The sequence below is a fragment of the Denticeps clupeoides genome, chromosome 4 (genome assembly GCF_900700375.1).
Source record: "Denticeps clupeoides chromosome 4, fDenClu1.1, whole genome shotgun sequence".
NCBI classification, from domain to species: Eukaryota; Metazoa; Chordata; class Actinopteri; order Clupeiformes; family Denticipitidae; genus Denticeps; species Denticeps clupeoides.
Genome location: NC_041710.1, coordinates 22,428,589 through 22,443,860, shown reverse-complemented (window position 1 = coordinate 22,443,860; position 15,272 = coordinate 22,428,589). Strand labels below are relative to the sequence as shown.

Here is a 15,272-nt window from a genome sequence, read left to right as displayed (position 1 = left end):
TTAAAGGGGTCTGATGGGGCTATAGGAGTACCCTGCACATCTCCCTGCATTCTACAACCCTAAAGACTCAAAATCAGGGGTACAATTTAAGGTACTTAATAATGGCACCATTTTCCATTAGAAGGGAAACCGTAGGGAACATCGAGTTGAGACATTTGGGACATTTGCTCCTCTGAAAGGGAGGCTCATTAGAAAAAAGGGATTTTTTTGGCACTTAGCACTGAGAAAAAGTGGGGTGTGGTTGTGTGCGTGTCATATTTTGGCTGGTATTTACCCCATTATTAAAGTATGTGTCTAAAACATTCAAGCCGCAGTCTCTCCTCTTCTCATCCGGCGCCAGCTGATACACCGCCTGTGAAGGGGTAGACATACCTGTTACCACAGCGCTCACACACAAACACACACAGTCTCCACCATTCATTTGACCTCCACCCAGCCCTCTCCTCCCCTCCAATCTAATTCACTAATCCATCTCTCCCTTCTCGCATATCTTTTTCTCTTGTCCCAGCGCTCCTCTCGTCTGTCGGCTTTTATCTTCATCATTTGTCGCTCTCAAGTCTCCCCTCCTTCTCAGGGCTTAATTAAATAACTGAGGACGGCTGCTGGTTACTAGTCTCCAGGCTTGAGAAATACACAATCTGCCCGCGTAGCACCACATAGTATTTTACAAGGTTTTTTTTTGTATATCTCATTAGCAACACCACCCAGCAACTACTCTTCATTATAAATAACATATTAATACTATCGGTTATGAATACTTAAAATATTTGAATTGTTGGAGTACATCACCCAGCCCTATCATCAATAATCCAGTTTATTAAGGGAAACATTTATGAGCGAGGCTTAGACCATATAGTTGTGGCTGCAGATGTGGCCTAGCATTTCCAGAAATTTGGTCGTTTTGTCCTTCACTGGAAGCTGCGTACGTTCTACAATCAGGCTGTGGTATTTTTTTTCCCTGCAGCTCTGGCTGCCCGGCATGAGTTCACGAGGTGCTGGCATGGCCGCCCATCCAGTCTAAACAAAGACTTATCTCTGGAAATGGTTTTCTGACATTTTTCTTGCTTCGCTTCACCTCCCCAAAAGCCGAGGGTATTTCTGCCATAGTTTAAATGTGTGTGCATGAGTGTGTGCAGAGTCTAATATTGAGTTTTTTTTTTTTCCTAGCATGGACACCTCCAGGGGCCCGCAACTCTGACGTGGGTGTGACATAATGGAGAGCATTTGGGCTGGGAGGGGGCAGTCCCCCTGGGTAGAGGTGTGATAGTGTGAGATTGTGTGTGTGTGTGTGTGTGTATAGAGGGAGTAAGGGGAAGGAGTAGCTCTCTGACAGCCTTCTGGGTCAGGGCCCAGACGCAAATCCAGTTTTCCAAGGGGAACCAGAAGAGGAAACTGACCCAACGAGGGCCAGCAGAGAAAGCGAGAGAAAAAAAAAAAAAAAGAGACAGAGAGAGAAAGCGAGAGAGAGAGAGAGAGAGAGAGAGGGGTGGGGGTGGGTGTCCAAAAAAAAGTAAGAGGTGTTGAGAAACCAAACTTTTACCACAGCATCCATAAACTCGATGCATCGCCTCAGTTCAGGCTTGGTGTCGCAGTACTGGCGGAACAGCAGTCTTCCTATAGGCTGTTTCTCACACAGGCTGGCGTAATCCCGCTCTGAAAGAGACAAGACATTACCTCCAATGCAACCTCCGGTCACTACCTAGAGCAGGGGTTACCAACCAATTGGGTGGTAGTAGCCTAGTGGGTGACGGACTCGCCTGTGAACCAGAAGACCCAGGTTCAAACCCCACTTACTACCATTGTGTTCCTGAGCAAGACACTTAACCCAAGTTGCTCCAGGGGGGGACTGTCCCTGTAACTACTGATTGTAAGTCGCGCTGGATAAGGGCATCTGAAAAATGCTGTAAATGTATATGTATCAGATTCTCTTATCCAGAGTGACTTACAATCAGTAGTTACAGGGACAGTCCCCCCCTGGAGACACTTAGGGTTAAGTGTCTTGCTCAGGGACACAATGGTAGTAAGTGGGGTTTTACCTTAGGTCTTCTGGTTCACAGGCGAGTGAGTCACCCACTAGGCTACTACCACACCGTTAATGATTACTGCCGTAAATGTAAATGTACTGTAAATGCAATTAACACACCTTACTCAACATCTCTGCTAACTGCCACCAGTCAGTCAGGAGGCAGGACTGAGAGGAAAGTAGAATATCTATATCTAGGCAGGGTCTGTTAGATTTTGGTTCACACTTATTGCAGGGTTAGCTGAGCTTATTACATACTCATATGCATCAGGAGAGAGCAAGAAAAAAATGTGTGAGCATATTGATCCCAACCTGATCATGTTTTTTGTATAGTGTGAAATGGTTTACTGTGTATTTGGGAAACACAAATTCACATTATAAAGGGTCAATTGATTTCTAATGTGTGTGTACTACTATCAGTTGCTGATTGGCTGAATCCAGTGTCTCTTATGGAGGAAATGATAATAAAATAGTTCAGTCCAGAAGACAGAAGTTCAGTCATTCACTGGCAATGGCTACTTCTTTCAGATGAGTGGAAGCAATCAAAGGGTGGTGAAACCAGATCATGGGCACTTACAGCAGAGAAACTCCACTGGTTTGCTAATCTTTTGGCAGCGTGAGGCTCTGGAACATGGCAAGTGGGGTTTCACCTTAAATGGAGACCAAGACACCTGCTTAAAAGCCTGCGTAACTGGCATCTACTGTATCACAGCATACACCATTTAAAATGTATTTTAAATGACCAGACGATTGACTGATCACCAAAAGGCATTATATTAAACATGTTAAACATAAACATTTGTTTACACCTCAACCATGAGAAGCGAGGACAGATTGTGATCCAGGCCCTGTCATTTATTTCTTTTTATTTACATCACTAAATCTTCACAGGAACAGACATTTCTAAGCAAAAATGCCCAAACGTAAGCCCAAACTTTGCATCCCACTGTATTGCTAATGAGCTTAAGAAATTTTATGGAATATATTAATTGTTTGTAGCTCTTGCACAATATTATTACTTATTTTAACTATCTATTTAAACAAATGATGATGTGATTTGTTCAGGAAGAGCCTGACCCTAATGTGTAACATCAATTATTTAAAATCTACCATCAGCTAGGACAGCATCAACCCCCCACAAACATTTCAGTAACTTAAAAGCAGCAATGAAAAAAGAACCCAGAAAAAAAGCAGCAATGAAAAATGGGTGCCTTAGATTTAAGAGTCAAGTGCTGAGAGCTCATGACTGTGAAGCCAATCGCAATCATAAAGAAATTAACTAAGCTTAGGAGGAAAGCATTTCTAGAGGGCATGCAAGGTCAGGGGGTTTAAATCGGCTTTGGTCGGAATATAATTCGGGAGTCTTTCATTCCTTCAATGAAACATTTCCCCTGTGCACAAGAGCTTAAGGCCGACTCCTACCCCTCTCTTAGAAAAACAAGCTTAAAGGGCACAGGCTAAAGAGTGCTAAAGGGCCTGAACCAAAGCACTAAAAAAAAGGTACAGTACCTAGATAAGAGTGAAAATTTAACAAGTCAGAATATCAGAATATGATGAAAAGGCAAAAGAAGGACATCTCTCAATGAGCTCTATGAAAGCAAGTAAAACAGGGTATCTGCAGGTTTAAGGAAGCCAAATTTAAGACTTATTCCGGCAGACACTGTGAGGGCCAGATGCTCTTCTAAAATACAATAGTAATTGTATTTTATCTATATTATTATAGCATTGGTCCTTTCAAATTTCAGTATTAACAGACTCAGGGGCAGTGGTGGCCTAGCAGGTAAGGAAACAGACCTGTAAACAGAAGGTAGCCACTTCAAATTCTGAACCGACAAAGTATCGCTTCGGGTGCCCCGGGTGCACCTAATTTGATGGATTAAATTTGATGGTGCTCACACATTTCATTGTGACCACCGTCTGCTATGCTGCAGTGTTTCACAATGACATTCTCTTCACTTTCACTTCACTTCCATATTACCTGTACTGCAGCAAGCAGTACTTTCTTGTTTGAGAATCATTTCCTTGCACTTAAATGTAGAAAATATTTTTCCCTCCTTAGTAGGCTCTTCCTGATTCAGTAATATCACCGAAATCAGAGAAACTCCCACTCTCAGAACATGTCCGCTGGTGAGTGCAGAATTTAACCATCTAGCTCCATAGGTGGTTCAGCTAATTCTAATCTCATACATAAAAATGCAAAATACATTAGAAATTTTCCAAGCAAAAAAAAATTGTATTGGATCTGCAGTATTTTAAGACCTTTAAACTATGGATTTAAGGATTACTAGTCATTTGATATTTAAGGCCTTAATTTTTTTTAAATTATGGCCTTAAGAATCCATGGGTACCTTGTAAAAAAGTCCTGGAGAACACAATAAAATGGAAAAAAGATGGCTAATAAAAAAATGGACATGTTCCTCATCTCCAGGCAGGATATTGTGAACATTAAATTTTCCATGTTCCATAGAGGGGTTATCTATGAAGAACTATTATTTCAGTTCAGAAAAAGCTCTGGGGACAACCTGCCTCTATGTCCATGGATCACTTTTCTCTGGTGCCACGGCCACATCACTAACCAACCGCCTATCACCTGTTATCTTATAGTGGTGACCCCCTCCTCTTCTCGTTGTTGATTGTTTCACGCTGTGAAAACATGTGCTGTGGAAATGATGCCCTGCCACACTTCAAGCCACACTTCAGTGGTCAATAGTTATATGTGGCATATCAACACATGAGTACACACTTCAAAGGGGATTTTTTTTTTTTTTTTTTTTTAAATGGGACGTCGGCTGTAGGCCTGCGCAGGAAACCATTACGTCCTGTCCATATATTTTCTTCTCAAACGATAATTACTCTACTATGACTACCAGCCTTCTAATCAGCTTGAGAGGCTCCCTAAATGCCCAATATGTATTACAATATATATATATAAAACTATTTTTTATCAATAAGTAGCATTTAGCATTAAATAAATGCAAACTATGTTCATTCCGTCCAGACATTAATGTCAGTAATGTCAGACTCCCCCTTCTACAGCCAGCAGCAGCAGCTGCATTACAGAGCAATAGTTGTGAATGCATGCTTATACTGAAATGAACTAGAACTGAATATTTAGAATATAAAAATGGTATTCATAGTTATAAAAATATGATTTGCGTTCCCTTCCTGCTCCATCCCAGTCACATGATTAATAGTTTACAAGTCCCCCATCCCGAAGGATGACTCCTGGGATTCCTCAAAAAATGTTTTTGAGTGTGATACGCTGCTCTTGCACTCAGAACCGTCGGTTGCTTGAGTCTTTGTGGTGTTAACGAATGTAAAAGTCGTACAGCATACATTTATGCCAGCATTTTTGGTATGACAAGCTGCAGATGTGCTCCCTAATAACATATCAGACCACAATTTAAGGTCTGCATTTATGATGCTTTAGTGCACATCTTTTATGCCTGTTCAGGAATGAGACGTGGGACAATTGAAATGTAATGAACGAAATTCAATGAATGTTAGTTTCTTCTCACAATGGGAAAAATGTTGCAGGGTTTTTCCCTAAATCACTCATGGCTCATGCAAAAGGGTCACTGGTTCCAGTAAACCAGGGCTTTCCTGCACTTGATGTCCCTGTTCTAGCCACCTCCAATGCTAAAAAGGAGGATGAAAAGACCCCACACAATCACCACATGGTCAATGATGGGTCTCTCCCGCAGTCCATCATCAGAGTCTACGGCTCGCAGCTAAAGTGGTGCGGTCGGGAGACGTACATCCGCTCCGTCTGACAAGGATATCAATAAGGCCGGGCCATTTGCAGCGGCCAGGAGACTGCGCGTCTGCCGGGGAAGCAAATGCAATCAGCTGCTTCCTCCAGCAAGGTATCAGAGGCCTCATCCAGCCGCCCTGGCTACAGATGGAGGTTCCTCGCATTCGCGGCGAACTGAGGGATTTCCCTGGGCTGGTGGCACCCTAACTCCACGGCGGGCCATTACATGGAGACGCCCCGGCTCTTTTCAGACAAATTCCAAAACCTTTTGCTGATGTGGGGGAAGACACCTATGCACAGAAATCTGGATGCACACTTCTACTCCACACGATATGGCAGATAAACCTCAACAAACACACACACACAATAAACATACCGATATGTTTAGAAGATGATGCTGACATTGAGATAAATAAAAGATAACATGATACCAGGGACACACACACAAACCAAAAAAACAAGCAAACCAAAAAAAAACTCCTGATCTCACACACACACACACACACACACACACACACACACACTAATACAGACATGCTGCTGGCTTCCTCTGCAGGGGTGTGGTGCTCTGTGGATGGGGAGAGGCTCTCACAGGAAGGAACTCCTGCCTGCACTTCCTCACTGACTCAGAACGCATCCAGAAGACACACACACACACACACACACACACACACACTTACAGTTAACGTGCACAAACACAAGTTAATAAGTACATAGATGCACAGGCATAGACACCCCAGCCCAGTTGATATTGTCCGCAAACAGAAGAACTTCTGCGCATGCACACACAAACCCTTACAGCAATAGGTGTGCGTAAACACAACATTAAAAGACAAAAGGTGTAAAGACACAAACATTCAAAAGCACACTTGCTGCACACCAAATATTACCATCACACACACCCTTCGGGCCCTCCATGGTTCATTTTTCTCTATTTATAACGTTTTGGTGGCACATTGTTCCATCTCTCACCATGCGTCCTCATCCTCAAAATAACAAAATAAGCTTTTATTGCTGGTAGGCACACTTTCGGCATGTTGTGCATTATTAACTGTGATTTGAGCAGATTATTTTAGAAATGTCTTGTGTTGGACGTGAGCACCACAAGGCATCTGATGCATTTGACATTATATCCGTATGTGGTTTCATTGGCGTTTGTCTCCTCCAACACCAATGGTGAAGCTCAAGTTTGGTGGCCTAACCGGTGGCGTCAACGCATTGGCTGAGACTGAAGCCTGGCCCTTTTAAAGAGGGCAGTTACTCCGCCCTGGTGTGGAGGATCGCGCTCACCACAAGTCCCCCACCGCTTCCTTCAGGCCGGCGAACCCAAGATGAACATGGGGAGACACAGAGGCTGTGCGCCAATCCAACCTACTTGTTTAATGTCATTCCCGTGCTTCTGTGTGTTAATAATTCATTCTGCCTCAATTTACACACCTATAATTTTAAAAAATGGACATTTGATTTTTTGTGTCAGGTCACCGAAATAGCAAATGTTGCATTCTCTCTCTCTCTCAGTCGTACAATCACATACACACCCATTCATTTACACAAACATTAGAAAAACTCTTACCAATGGTGTTCCTCAGCTCTTCACAAAGGCTGATATGTGGAAGCTTCAGCATCTCCTTCCATTTCTTACTCCGCCCATTCCTCTTCCCTCCACCACCTGTATTAAAGGGTCAGAGAGACAGAGAGAGAGAGAGAGATTGTACACGGGCCTTTTAACATCCTTCATTACCTTGCTGAGAATAGATACACCCAAACGGGAAAGTCACCAGTCCGAACTCTTTCTCAGCCAACATCAACAGTGCTTATGTCACTTAAATCTGTGACGTGCCATTTAAAATCCTCCCACGGGTAAATCCCCTTTACACCATCTATTATACTTCAGCTCCCTTTAAACAAGCCCCTTGTGAAAAATAAACCTACCACCCCCCCAACACCCTCTCACACAAGAATTGTGGGACGCCCCGCCCCACTTCCTCCAGTAATTCCTTGGCGATGGCTTCGCCTTGGCGTTGAGACGAGAGCAACAGCTGCCTGTTCTCACTGAGCACTTCCTGGGGTCAAAGTGCAGCACAAGGGCAACAGAAAATGACCTGGAATGTGTAGGATCAGAAAACGGTTCGAGACACACAGCAGGTGAAAGCTTGGGGCAAACTGGGTCAAAAGTGAATTAGCAAAGGAGGGTGGGGTGGAAAGAAGTTGATGTAATATGTCTATTTAGTTTGAAGCAGTCATACATAGCACAGTGACAAATATGACAACCCACGAGTCATATTAATCATCACCACCCATACACAACCTTCCACCCATCCACAGCCAGTTCAGCGTTGCTGTCCTGCAGTGTAAAACGGGTATGTGCAATATGCATGTGCACGCAAACACACACCGACAGCAGCCCTTCATGCATGCATACAGAAACATGATCCAAAAAGACAACAAACCAGTTTCTTCTGGGCCAGCAGTCGGACCACAGTGGGCCGCAGGTTTCAAGAACAGTTGGGCCTGAACCAAACATGCAGGCCCACGCAAAATTTGACTTGACAGCCAAACATAAACAACATTTTGTTACGGACAGGCACATTAGCAGCAGAAAACTGGGCAAAAAATATAAGGCTATTTCAAACACAGTTCATTGATACCAAGCAATGTCAGCACATCAACGTGGTCTCTGCTCGGGTTTATATTCCTGCTTCAGAGAAGATTCGCTGTTGCAGGAATGGACAGAATCTTGCCAGGTTCAACAGTGTTGGACCACGCCCTTCAGTTTCCTTCCAACCTTCTGGAAGTGAAAGTGAAGCGATTGTTATTGCTATACACAGCACAGCACAGGGTGCACACAATGAAATGTGTCCTCTGCTTTTAACCACCACCCTTGGTGAGCAGTGGGCAGCCATGACAGGCGCCCAGGGAGCAGTGTGGGGACGGTGCTTTGCTCAGTGGCACCTCAGTGGTATTGGTACCGGCAACCTTCCGATTATGGGGCAGCTTTCTTAACCGCTACGTCACCACTGCCCTTGAGAGGCTCCTTTTTGAAATTTGCTGGCTCTGCATTTCAAATTTTTTTTGGCTCACCTAGGGTCCCAGACTTAAAAGGATTTAACACGCGATGATGACTGATTTGTGTCCGCCATTCTTCTACCTGTCCCTGAATGCTACAGCTATTCTCACCCGAGTGAGGTGTATTGGAGAACTCTATTGGAAGGCAATAGTACTGCACAGGTAGAAAGGAAGGAAAATGTCTCAAGCTGGTTACAGACCAAACGCAGAAAGCGTGGTGGATGCACCTGAAGAGGCAAGCCTCAAAGCTGAATTTTGATGAACTTTGACCTCTTGTGTGTTGTGACTCATTGACACATGACCAATAGGAAGAAAGCATTAGGGCAGGCTCTCAAACAAAGATGGAGGAGAGGTTGATTCTAGCAATTTAATTCAGCCGTATGAAGGAAGGAAATAAGAAGGTATGCGGGAGGTGTAGTTAAAAAAAACGCATTATGAGATTGTGAGGGTGGTGTACAGTGACAGCGTTAACCACACCTACTTCTGGAGCTGATCCCCATGGCTAGAACAATGTGTTTACTGCTCTGAAAGCAGAAGTACAAGAAAATTGCATGCCGCATTTGATTTGAAACCAGCCTCAATCTGTTTAGAAATTCATCAAGTGACAATTAGCGCAATATCGCAAAAAAAACGCTTCATCACTAGTAACAAGTATTTTCAAAACAAACCAAAATGTGCAGTTCTGAAGAATCTACCGCACTCAAATGAAGAGAACAAAACTAAGGATATAATAAAAGCAGCGCAGAGGAGAAGTTTCACAGAAGAGTTTGTAGATACTTCTACAAAAGATTTATTTTTTTACTTCTTTTTATTTTAGTCTCTTCTCTCTATATACCCGTACAGAAATGTATTGATCCTGCCATGGGGCAGTGGTGGCCTAGCGGTTAAGGAAGCCTCCCCGTAATCAGAAGGTCGCTGGTTCGAAAAACGATCCGCCATGGTGCCACTGAGGTGCCACTGAGCAAAGCACCGTCCCCCCACACTGCTCCCCGGGCGCCTGTCAAGGCTGCCCACTGCTCACCGAGGGTGATGGGTTAAATTCAGAGGACAGATTTCACTGTGTGCACCATGTGCTGTGCTGCTGTGTATCACATGTGACAATCACTTCACTTCACTGCCCAGACTCATCAAAATCTTCTACTATGTATGTGGAACCCACCCCACTCTCCATTCCTGAAAGGTATGAGCTGTTGCCATGGAGATAACTTTAACACAACCTAAAGGGGAGGGGGTCAGAGGCCACATGTCTAGCAATCCAATGGTACTCCAGGCCAAATCATAATCAGGAATCTAAGGCATTCCTCCCCTGAGAAAGTCTTCTGTCAGTCTTAGTTTAGATAAAGGGAGGGGTCCGTGCAGCCTAAACGAATGAGGTCATCTCTTTCAAAGCCACATCCTCCCTCCCTCCGCCTGCTTCAATCCATCCCTCTATCTGAGGTAATGCCTTCCACCATCTTCTCCACAGGCCTGTCTCTGACATTTTGCGTCAGCACTGACGCCACTGTAATCCATGAAAAATATAGATTACACATGCACTTCCTGTCACTGTGTCTGCATGCTCTTTGAGAAACACAAACATATCAGATGAACTGCCTTGGATGGGGGGGGGGTACAGTTTGTTGGATTTTTACTGTTTCCCACTGCTGCTTTAGCACCAAAAAACCCCCCCCCAAAAAAACCATAAAGAGCTATATCTGTGCATAAATATGTGGGGGACAGGTGTGAAGGTGCGAGAGCTTCTCATGCATCCCATCTGGAAGCCACAACAAGTTCCAGCAAATAGTTTACTTGGAACTAAATTACAGAGATTAAGCTCAGCTCATTTACTTTAGTTATAAGGAGTGGGTTTAAATTCTCGTCAAGTTAGATAAACAGGACAAGGTTTTCAATCACAAAAGAATAAAAAAATGCATATCATTTTCCAATTCATTTTCGGTTTGACTGTATTTTGACAAAAATGTCTGCCAGAGGCACAAGCCAGTGGTTTTACTGTTCTGTAGGAATTTCAGTCTGTTTTCAAAAGACGCTGCAGGAAGAAATGAGGATGAGGTCAAACTTTCCCAACCGCCACTGGCCATTTAAGGTAAATCCCCCACTTCTCCCCTTTTTTTTTTTTTCCACCCGTGCATTCATTTCACTTGCGACTCCATCGTTCTATACTGACCTTCAGCCTTCTCTTCTTAGAATCAGGAAAGCGGTGGCCGTGTTGGGCTGTGCTGCCCAATGTTTATTTCTCTGCGGTACATGAACAGCTCCAGCTGGGCCATGTTACGGACACAATGAGGACGCAACACACGCAAGCAGTTCAGGGTAATTGAAATGTCATTTGAATCCCAGGACTCCAAGCTCTAGACAAACATCTGGAATGGCCAGTCAGGTCATTGGTCGAGAATTTGAACACTGAGGGAATCTGGATGCACTGATGAAACATACACAAAGACATTATAAAAGAGAGAAATAGCATTCTAAAAAAAAATATCTTAAAAACAGGCTAATTAGTTGTAGCCAGAAAAATTGTAATAAAATTCCAGTGTTTCATTCTAGTCACAACTGGGTGCTTAAAAAGGTGCCATTGCAGTTCACACATAGGACAGTGTTAAGCACAGCATGAGCGGCGTTGCCAGAGTTTGCCCCACTGGTGACATGAAAATACGAGAAGATGCCTTATCGGTTATTTAAATGACCATTATCCCACCAAAGGTCACCTTTCACCTCAATACGTTATGAGACCAGATGAAAATTCTGAAACTGATCATTGAAAATGACTTTGCATTTAGTGAATCTTCAGAGACTTATTGTAACACCTAAAGCAATCATTAAAAAGTGTGCCTAATAAAAATGGTCTATATTGTTCTCACGGAATAGTTCCCCATAGGCTTAGTATGCAGAATACTAAGAATTCCCCCTTCCCTTCAAGCTTTATGTGTGTGTTTGTAGGTGTGTTAAGGTGCTCTGTGAGATTTGCATGTAGACACATTCATAGAATTCATAATCTGTGCATGGCACTATGACATCTATGAATCAGCTGTATGACCCCTGCATTCCACACTGACCTCCTGCTGCTGTATCTCCTCATACTTGTGACCTTGCTGATAAAACCTTCCTGTACAGTCTGCCCGCACACAGGCATGCATAGACTAACGCCGAAGCCACGTGATTGGCTGCTTCCAAGACATTACGACCAAGTGGAGGGAGAGTTGGAGTAATGACCATAAACCAGAACTGCAGAGTCTGGGATTGACTTGGGCGCAATGCATCAAACGCCACTGTGGTTTTCAGTGCTACAAGTGGGTCACAGTGGGACCTCAAATGGATGCGAGCGCACCGGGTCTGATGGCTGCCTGGATTCTTCCTCTGCTGTGAGTCATGCTGTTCAGAGGACAGAGGCGGGAAATCCTCAGGCGTAGCTTTCCCAAACACCTGCAGAGAATACACCTGTGTGTGTGTGTGTGTGTGTGTGTGTGTGTGTGTGTGTGTGTGTGTGTGTGTGGGGGGGGGGGGGGGGGGGTGGTTTACGGTGAATGCACAAACACACACACACACACACCTTCACTAGCACTTTTCAGATGGCTGCAGGGGACGTTTCATCCACAGTACATTCAAACTCGACACACGTCACAGAGGAACAGTGACCACCAACATTCCGTCTCTTCCTCTGAGAATGTTACAAATGCACGTGCCATGCCACTTCCACCCCAGCAGCCAGAGAAACGACAACGGATAGCCTCTCCAGTGAGTCCAGATCGCTTTTCTGGCTTCTAACCCTAACCCCAAAATAACCTGAGATAAACCAAACTATCTCCCGGCGGTGAAAGTGAGGGAGGGAGCGCCGCCCTTGTTTAATTCCACTCTGACGCAAATGCGGGCCCGGGCCGCCTCTCGACATGGCACGGCAGAACACATGTATTTATTTTCATTTTGTTTCGCTGGCCCGGACAGACAAATGTAGGTGGGGGGGGTGGGGGCGCCGAAAAACCAGCTGCGTCGCGCGGCTGACATGCGGCGAGGCGAACAACACTCGGCCCACTTTCCACGGGCGAGGGTCGGACCTGCCTGCACGCATACATGTTGAGTGACGTGACTGATCCCTCGCTTATCTTTGCCACCAAGAATAAGACCGGGTGTCGGCGGCGGAGGGGGTCGGGTTTCACTTCCTCACCCGTGTGCCTCGGCTGGCTCAAGGTCAGCGTCCGCATGGCTGCGCGGCCTCCAGACCGAGCAGCGCACTCATGCGCGTCAGCCGCTGGCTCATCCGGATGGGCTTACCCCATCCAAACAACAGCGCCTCTTCGTTTCCACTCGGAATATTTTCCTGGTATAAATGGTAAGGGCGAGAAACATGTGGGGGGAAGAAAAGCGGAATCGGCCCTTCCCGCGCTGCCGTACCTGCTAGTCATGCAGAGAAGCACATCTGGACTGCATAAATTGGCATGATGTTGTCATGCTACTGCATTCATTCTGATTCATTCTTTTTACTGAAGGCAATGGCAGAGAGCGGCTTTGAAGAGTTTTATGAAGTGCGCCAATCCTTCTGAGGTTTGCTCAGGCATGTGAAGTATTTCAGCTTCTAACAGATTTAAGAGATTTGGAGAAACTGGCCCTGGGGTCCAACCATTAAGGCAATTCCACCAAACATGGGTCTTGGATCGGGCCGTGGCTGTGCAACGTCTGAAGTCAGGACTGGCGGCGAGGGAAAAGTGATCCCAGGCCAGCCGCTCGTGAAAGGCAGTGGCTTCCCCAGGGACGGGGCAGATATGATCGGGGCATGCCAAACCACAATCCAGCTCTTCCTCTCTGACACTGGTGATAGTGCGCACTGGGGAAAGTTAAAAGGGCAAAGGCACAGCAGTTAAAAAAAACACATCCCACATTAAGCTGCATTGCTGCTCTCTTGAATAAGTCTTGTGTCATTAAAAATCAAAAGAGTGGGTGGGGGGGTTGTCTGTCATTTTAATTTCACTAGATTGACCGATGAAGAAAGCGTTTGGCACTGAACGACTTGCAATGTCGTCAATGTGGAAATATGATGACTACATCGTACATCATTAATTTAAAAAAAATGTGCACAAAGGTTGTATGGCGGGAAAAAAAAAAAAGTCAAGTGACAATATGAAGCACGTGTGCATGTTTTAATCTGATGGCGTAAGAAAGTACAATGTGTGTACAAAGGCTCCTATACCATCAGCTCAAATTTCACCTTCAACACTACAGGTCTGACTGGTAATATGACATGCAACATCGAGAGAGAAACAAGCCCAGAAAATTGGTGGGACAAGGGCCGAGGAAAGAAAGCCAGGGACTGGTAATGAGTGGCAAGTAAGGGGTGGTTAGGATATCGTTGGAGGAACCAGAAGCAGTCATTACCAAGAACATTTCCTGACGGGGTCAATCTAATCAAGATATTACGTTCCATTTGAGCCCATTGAAACAGCAGCAGCAATAAGATCCTCTCAGGAAGGAAACGCTAGACCTTAAAAGGGCCTGAGGATGAGAGGGAAGGAATGAAAGGTTGAAATGAAATAGACTGATGGACAAGATGGCTTAGAGGATCAATCTGAATACATAGTGAGAAAAGAGAAGAAAAGAAAGTTTTTGTCATTGTGATACACAGCACAGCATACAACTAAATGAGTCCTCTACATTTAACCTACCACCATTTTGTGAGCAGCGTGTGGGGACTGTACCTTGCTTATAGGGGATCTCAGTGGCACCTTGGCGGTTCAGGATCTGGCAGTTCAGGCAACCTTCGGTTACAAGTGTACTTCCTTACCCGCTAGGCCACCACTGTCCCAGTTTGAGCTGTCTATATACACAGAATTTAACTCATGAATGTAGATTCTTAATCTCAGACAACTTAAATGTGCTGACAAAGATCTCATAGTGGCCAAATTTGAAGAACTTCATCCGACAAATGTACAAATACAATAACAGAGAAAAAAGGAATTGCAAACGCTGAAACCAAATCAGGCTACAAGATGGATGTCAGGTTGGCACTGAAAGCAAGGTTCAACCCACGGTGATTTGGTGTTTCATAGATCCAAGCCACACTGTCCAACCTGAGGTGAGTAGTTTGCTCAGTCACTAAGCTAAAACGTACTACATTCATCACAATTATTCTCTTTACTGCAAACCAAACGTTTTCTTCCCCGGTATCCGCAGTAAAATATGCTTTTTAAAATGTAATTGCACATAGTGCGTCGTGCTGCGGCCTCACGCCTCCAAGGTCAAGGCCGTGTGTGTAGTTTGAATGGGATGTGTACGTGTGAGTGTGTTTTGGTAAAAAGAACACCTATATGTTTAAAAGTCCAGCTACAAGTATCACTGTAATGCAAAATAAAGGATCAAAAGACACGGATTTAACGTTAACTAGCTACGCCGAGGTTGCTTTCTAATCTCCTGTCAGTCATGTAGAGGGTACCGCCTCTGGTT

General features: G+C 44.6%; 1 protein-coding gene across 4 annotated transcripts in view; it reads right to left on the bottom strand.

The window, feature by feature from the left end:
* The window catches only part of grk4 (G protein-coupled receptor kinase 4), a 44,224-nt gene that overhangs the window by 16,930 nt on the left and 12,022 nt on the right, over positions 1–15,272 (bottom strand). For 2 of the 4 annotated variants that reach the window (XM_028976504.1, XM_028976502.1), the window contains exons 2-4: positions 7,351–7,446; positions 1,541–1,653; positions 275–352 (exon numbers count right to left, since the gene is read on the bottom strand). In XM_028976504.1, the coding sequence (XP_028832337.1) occupies positions 275–352; positions 1,541–1,653; positions 7,351–7,446 (287 nt within the window). Of the gene's footprint in view, positions 1–274; positions 353–1,540; positions 1,654–2,600; positions 2,674–7,350; positions 7,447–11,007; positions 11,024–15,272 lie in introns of those variants that run through there. The other 2 variants (XM_028976505.1, XM_028976506.1) reach the window with 2 other exon arrangements.